Raw genomic sequence first — 7,387 nt, forward strand, 5'->3', positions numbered from 1 at the left:
ACCTGGCCCCCAGGGTGCCCCAGCTGGCCCCAGCTGTCCCCCAGGTGTCCCCCAGGTGTCCCCAGGTGTCCCCAGGTGTCCCCCAGGTGTCCCCCAGGTGTCCCCCAGGTGTCCCCAGCTGTCCCCCAGGTGTCCCCCAGGTGTCCCCAGGTGTCCCCAGGTGTCCCCCAGGTGTCCCCCAGGTGTCCCCCAGGTGTCCCCAGCTGTCCCCAGGTGTCCCCAGCTGTCCCCAGGTGTCCCCAGGTGTCCCCGCCCACCTGGCGCGGCTCGGGGTGCAGCGGCTGCAGCGTCTGCGCGAAGCCGGTGACGAGGATGACGATGGCGTCGAAGGCGTCCGGGCTCGTCAGCCACTTGCGCTTCATCAGCTTCCCGAAGTGGGGCTGGGGGCGGCGCGGGGGCGTCACCGCGGCCCCGCGCCCGGGGGGCACCGGGGGCACCCAGGGGTGACGCTCGAATGCGGGCGTGGTGTCCCGGGGGTGTCACCAGGTCAGTGAGCGATGGTGGCCACCATGTCCCACAATTGTCACCCAACCAACACCCAATGGTGGCCACCATGTCACAATTGTCACCAACCCAATGGTGGCCACCATGTCCCAATTGTCACCAGTCCAATGGTGGCCACCATGTCCAATTGTCACCCAACCCAACACCCAGTGGTGGCCACCATGTCACAGTTGTCACCAACCCAATGGTGGCCACCACATTTGTCACCAACCCAACACCCAATGGTGGCCACCATGTCCCATTTGTCACCAGTCCAATGGTGGCCACCATGTCCAATTGTCACCCAACCCAACACCCAGTGGTGGCCACCATGTCACAGTTGTCACCCAACACCCAATGGTGGCCACCGTGTCACAGTTGTCACCCAACCCAACTCCCAATGTCCAATTGTCACCAATCCAATGGTGGCCGTCATGTCCCAGTTGTCACCAGCCCAATGGTGGCCACCATGTCACAGTTGTCACCCAGCCCAATGGTGGCCACCATGTCCCATGGGTGTCACCAAACCCAACACCCAATTGTGGCCACCATGTCCAATTGTCACCAGCCCAATGGTGGCCACCACAATTGTCACCAACTCAACACCCAGTGGTGGCCACCATGTCCCACAATTGTCACCAACCCAACGCCCAATGGTGGCCACCATGTCACAGTTGTCACCACCCCAATGGTGGCCACCACGACTGTCACCCAACCCAACACCCAATGATGGCCACCATGTCCCATGGGTGTCACAAACTCAACATCCAATGGTGGTCACCATGTCATAATTGTCACCAATCCAATGGTGGCCACCACAATTGTCACCAAACCCAACACCCAATGGTGGCCACCATGTCCCCCAGCACCCAATGGTGGCCACCATGTCCCAACCCAATGGTGGCCACCACGACTGTCACCAACCCAACACCCACTGACAGCCACCACCTCCCACGCGCGTCCCCGCCCCCCCAGCCCCCGGCCGCACCCACGGGCGCCCCCCGCGCCCCGGTGCCACCTTGAGGTCCTCGAAGAGGCGCCGCGTGAGGTGGTGGCCGCAGGCGCGGGTGACGCGGTCCAGCGCGGCGTGCGCCTGGCGCCGCGGCTCCTCGCTCTCGGCGTGCCCGAACTGCGCCAGCCGCTCGGAGAACGCCCTGCTCAAAGTGACACCGGGGTGACATTGAGGTGACGCCGAGGTGTCACCTCGCCCTGGGGACACGGGGGACACGCGGCGGCCTCACCGGAAGGGCGGGACGCAGTTGGCCAGGGCGATGGCGCGGGCGGCGTCGGGCGCGGGGACGTCGCCGGGGGCTTCCAGGAAGCGCTCGACCTTGCGCTGGAAGCTGGGGACAGCGCTGTCACCAACGTGGTGGCACCCGGGGGCACCCGGGGGTGTGGCCCCGCTGCCGCCACTGGGGGTGTCCCCTGGGTCCCCGTGCAGCAGGTGGGGCCCTGTCCTGTGTCACTCCCGGTGTCCCCATGTCCCTGTGTCACATCTCAGTGTCCCCATGTCCTTGTGTCACATCCCGGTGTCCCCATGTCCTCCAGAGTGTCCCTATGGTGTCCCCATGTCCCTGTGTCACTCCCGGTGTCCCCATGTCCCTGTGTCACATCTCAGTGTCCCCATGTTCTTCAGGATGTCCCCAGGGTGTCCCCATGTCCCCATGTCCCTGTGTCACTCCCAGTGTCCCCATGTCCCCGTGTCCCCAATCCTGGCCCTGGCCTGTGTCACTCCCGGTGTCCCCATGTCCCTGTGTCACTCCCAGTGTCCCCAGGGTGTCCCCATGTCCCTGTGTCACATCTCAGTGTCCCCAGGGTGTCCCCATGTCCTTGTGTCACTCCCAGTGTCCCCCATGTCCCCGTGTCCCCAATCCTGGCCCTGTCCTGTGTCACATCCCGGTGTCCCCACATCCCCCAGAGTGTCCCCAGGGCGCCCCCATGTCCCTGTGTCACATCCCGGTGTCCTCATGTCCCTGTGTCACATCTCAGTGTCCCCACGTCCTCCAGAGTGTCCCCACGGTGTCCCCATGTCCTTGTGTCACATCCCATGTCCCCATGTCCCTGTGTCACTCCCAGTGTCCCCATGTCCCCGTGTCCCCAATCCTGGCCCTGGCCTGTGTCACTCCCGGTGTCCCCATGTCCCTGTGTCACTCCCAGTGTCCCCAGGGTGTCCCCATGTCCCTGTGTCACATCTCAGTGTCCCCAGGGTGTCCCCATGTCCTTGTGTCACTCCCAGTGTCCCCCATGTCCCCGTGTCCCCAATCCTGGCCCTGTCCTGTGTCACATCCCGGTGTCCCCACATCCCCCAGAGTGTCCCCAGAGTGTCCCCACGTCCCTGTCCCCATGTCCCCCATGTCCCCGTGTCCCCATGTCCCTGTGTCACTCCTGGTGTCCCCATGTGTCACATCCCGGTGTCCCCATGTCCCTGTGTCACATCCCGGTGTCCCTGGGGTGTCCCCATGTCCCTGTCCTCATGTCCCCCATGTCCCTGTGTCCCCATGTCCCTGTGTCACATCCCAGTGTCCCCAGGGTGTCCCCATGTCCCACCTGTGCAGGAAGGCCACCAGCACGCCCAGCAGGCTGTGCGCCATCTCCCGCCCGAACTCGGGGGTCACCTGGGGGGCTCGGTCCACGTGCGCCCGCAGCAGCTGGGGGGACACGGCCACGGTGTCCCCTGGGCCTTGGGGACACGGCCACAATGTCCCCATAGCCTTGGGGACATGGCCACTGAGGCTTTGGGGACACGGCCACCACAGTTATAGGGACATGGCCACCACCACAGTGTCCCCTGGGCCTTGGGGACACGGCCACGGTGTCCCCTGGGGCTTGGGGACACGGCCACCAAGGGTGTGGGGACACAGCCACCACAGTTATAGGGACATGGCCACCACCACAGTGTCCCCTGGGCCTTGGGGACATGGCCACGATGTCCCCTGAGCCTTGGGGACACGGCCACCAAGGGTGTGGGGACACAGCCACCACAGTTATAGGGAGTGTCCCCTGGGGCTTGGGGACACGGCCATGGTGTCCCCTGGGCCTTGGGGACACGGCCACGGTGTCCCCTCAACCTTGGGGACACGGCCACGATGTCCCCTGAGCCTTGGGGACACGGCCACAGTGTCCCCTGGGATTGTGGGGACACGGCCACGATGTCCCCTGAGCCTTGGGGACCCGGCCACCAAGGGTGTGGGGACACAGCCACCACAGTTATAGGGACATGGCCACCACCACAGTGTCCTCTGGGCCTTGGGGACACGGTTACTGTGTCCCCTGGGATTGTGGGGACATGGCCACCGAGGGTTTGGGGACACAGCCACCACAGTTGTGGGGACACGGCCACCACCACAGTGTCCCCTGGGCCTTGGGGACACGGCCACCATGGGTGTGGGGACACAGCCACCACAGTTGTGGGGACACGGCCACGATGTCCCCTGAGCCTTGGGGACACGGCCACCATGGGTGTGGGGACACAGCCACGGTGTCCCCCGAGCCACCCCTGACCCCTCGTGGGTGGCACCGCGGGGTCCCCAGGGCCACCGCGGGTGGCGGGGCCGTACCCCGGTGACACGCGTGGCCGTACCCCCGTGACACGCGTGGCCGTACCCCCGTGACACGCGTGGCCGTACCCCGGTGACACGCGTGGCCGTACCCCCGTGACACGCGTGGCCAGCCCGTCCTCCGTGTCCTGGCTGGTGACATCCTCGGGCCACCTGTCCTCGCTGAGCTGCAGCTCCTGCGCCACGGCCACCTCCAGCTTGGCCTGCAGGGGACACCGGGAGGGGACAGGGACACCAGGGAGGGGACACGGTGTGGGGACAGCCAGGGGACACCGGGGAGGGGACACAGGACAGGGAACAGCCAGGGGACACCGGGAGGGGACAGGGACATGGTGTGGGGACAGCCAGGGGACACCGGGAGGGGACAGGGTGGGGACATGGCCACGGTGTCCCCTGGGGCTTGGGGACACGGCCATGGTGTCCCCTGGGCCTTGGGGACACGGCCACGGTGTCCCCTCAACCTTGGGGACACGGCCACGATGTCCCCTGAGCCTTGGGGACACGGCCACCATGGGTGTGGGGACACAGCCACGGTGTCCCCCGAGCCACCCCTGACCCCTCGTGGGTGGCACCGCGGGGTCCCCAGGGCCACCGCGGGTGGCGGGGCCGTACCCCGGTGACACGCGTGGCCGTACCCCCGTGACACGCGTGGCCGTACCCCCGTGACACGCGTGGCCGTACCCCCGTGACACGCGTGGCCGTACCCCGGTGACACGCGTGGCCGTACCCCCGTGACACGCGTGGCCAGCCCGTCCTCCGTGTCCTGGCTGGTGACATCCTCGGGCCACCTGTCCTCGCTGAGCTGCAGCTCCTGCGCCACGGCCACCTCCAGCTTGGCCTGCAGGGGACACCGGGAGGGGACAGGGACACCAGGGAGGGGACACGGTGTGGGGACAGCCAGGGGACACCGGGGAGGGGACAGGGACACGGTGAGGGGACAGGGGACACGGTGTGGGGACAGGGACACGGGACAGGGGACAGCCGGGGACACCGGGAGGGGACAGGGGACACGGTGTGGGGACAGCCAGGGGACACCGGGAGGGGACAGGGGACACCGGGAGGGGACAGGGACACGGTGTGGGGACAGGGACACGGGGTGGGGACAGGGACACGGTGTGGGGACAGCCAGGGGACACCGGGGAGGGGACACAGGACAGGGAACAGCCAGGGGACACCGGGAGGGGACAGGGACATGGTGTGGGGACAGCCAGGGGACACCGGGAGGGGACAGGGGACACCAGGGAGGGGACACGGTGTGGGGACAGCAGGGCACGGAGTCCCCGTGCCACCCCCTGCCCTGGGACTGTCCTGGTGACACTTGTGGTGGCACCACAGTGCCAGGCCCAGTGCCACCACAGGGCCCACGATGTCCCCAATGTCCTCTTTGTCCCCATTATCCCCAATGCCCCCAATCCCCCCAATCCCCCCACTGTCCCCAATGTCCCCCCTGTCCCCCATTGTCCCCATCTCCCCCAATGTCCCCATTGTTCCCGATGTCCCCAATGCCCTCAATGTCCCCAATATCCTCATTGTTCCCATTGTCCCCAATGTCCCCATTGTCCCCAGTGTCCCCCAATATCCCCAATGTCCCCAATGTCCCCATGTCCCCCATCTCCCCCAATGTCCTCAGTGTCCCCAATGTCCCCAATGTCCCCAATGTCCCCAGTGTCCCCAGTGTCCCCAATGTCCCCAGTGTCCCCAATGTCCCCAATGTCCCCAGTGTCCCCAATGTCCCCAGTGCCCCCAGTGTCTCCACTGTCCCCATTGTCCCCGGTGTCCCCGGTGTCCCCATGGCTGTCCCCATGTCCCACCGTAGTCCACCCCGGGCTCGCAGGCGCGCTCCATGCGTTGGTTGACGGTGATGGCCACGGGCTCCTCCTGGCGCTTGAAGCAGCTCTCTGTGGGGACATCGAGGGGACATCGAGGGGACATCACGGGGACATCACGGGGACATCGTGGGGACATTGCGGGGACATCACAGGGACATTGCGGGGACATCACAGGGACACGGCCACGACAAGGTGAACTGTGGCAGGGACGTGTCCCCATCACAGTCATGGCATGTGACATCTCATCACTGACGTGTCCCCGCCAGGCTCATGACGTGTCCCACCACGGCAGGGACACGTCCCCATCATGGTGACATGTGACATCTCATCAATGACGTGTCCCCGCCAGGCTCATGGCATGTCCCACCACAGCAGGGACACGTCCCCATCACAGTCATGGCATGTGACATCTCATCAGTGACATGTCCCCACCAGGGCCATGACGTGTCCTACCATGACCATGACGTGTCCCACCATGGCCAGGACACGTCCCCACTATGGTGGCATGTGACATTTCATCATTGATGTGTCCCACCATGACCATGACATGCTCCCACCATGACTGTGACTTGTCCCCACCATGGCCATGACGTGTCCCCGCCATGACCAGGATGTGTCCCCATCATAGTGACACATGACGTTTCATCATTGATGTGTCCCACCATGGCCAGGACATGTCCCATCATGGCCATGAAGTGTCCCATCACATCAATGTGTCCCACCCCGCGGGCACCGGGGACGGCGGCGGGGAGCCCGGGCGCGGGGACGGGGACGGGCACAGGGAGCACTCGGCCTCCAGCGCGATGATCTGCGCGTCGGCCGCCACCAGGTCGCGGCGCTGGATGAGCTCCAGGATCTCCAGCACTGCGGGGACACGGGGACGCGCTGGCGCGTGGTGGCACCTGGAGGTGGCACTGGTGGCACTGGAGCTGGCTGCGGTGACACCGGAGGTGGCGGCGGTGACACTGGTGGCTCCGGAGGTGGCGGTGGTGGCTCCGGCGGCGCGGGCTCCGGGGGCGGCGGTGGCACTGGAGCTGGCTGTGGTGGCACTGGTGGCACTGGTGACACTGGAGCTGGCTGCGGTGACTCTGGCGGTGGCGGTGGTGGCACTGGTGACACTGGTGGCTCTGGTGGTGGCACTGGTGACACTGGCGGTGACACCGGGGGTTTCCTGAGGAAGCGCCGCCCCGGAGGGGCCCCCCCGGGCGGGCAGGGCCAGCCCCGGTTCCGGCAGGGGACGGCGGGGGGACTGGGAGCACTGGGAGCACTGGGAGCACTGGGATGGGGACAGCGGGGCACTGGGAGCACTGGGAGCACTGGGAGCACTGGGACGGGGCACTGGGGAGACTGAGGAGACTGGGATGGGGACAGCGGGGGGGACTGGGAGCACTGGGATGGGATACTGGGGGCACTGGGACGGGGACAGCGGGAGCACTGGGAGCACTGGGAGCACTGGGATGGGATACTGGGGGCACTGGGACGGGGACAGCGGGAGCACTGGGAGCACTGGGAGCACTG

The 7,387-nt window shown here is 66.3% G+C and overlaps 1 protein-coding gene across 1 annotated transcript in view; it reads right to left on the reverse strand.

Moving 5' to 3' along the window:
- The window catches only part of LOC120512775 (exocyst complex component 3-like protein 2), a 5,673-nt gene extending 1,403 nt beyond the window's left edge, over positions 1 to 4,270 (reverse strand). Inside the window, exons 1-5 of the mRNA XM_039731474.1 lie at positions 4,133 to 4,270; positions 3,031 to 3,131; positions 1,725 to 1,838; positions 1,502 to 1,637; positions 258 to 380 (exon numbers count right to left, since the gene is read on the reverse strand). Coding sequence (XP_039587408.1) covers positions 258 to 380; positions 1,502 to 1,637; positions 1,725 to 1,838; positions 3,031 to 3,074 — 417 coding nt within the window. The 5' untranslated portion in view covers positions 3,075 to 3,131; positions 4,133 to 4,270. The remainder of the gene's footprint in view (positions 1 to 257; positions 381 to 1,501; positions 1,638 to 1,724; positions 1,839 to 3,030; positions 3,132 to 4,132) is intronic.
- Between the last annotated feature and the right edge of the window lie 3,117 nt (positions 4,271 to 7,387).

The sequence above is a fragment of the Passer montanus genome, unplaced genomic scaffold (genome assembly GCF_014805655.1).
Source record: "Passer montanus isolate IOZ18808 unplaced genomic scaffold, ASM1480565v1 scaffold774, whole genome shotgun sequence".
In the NCBI taxonomy this organism is placed as follows: Eukaryota; Metazoa; Chordata; class Aves; order Passeriformes; family Passeridae; genus Passer; species Passer montanus.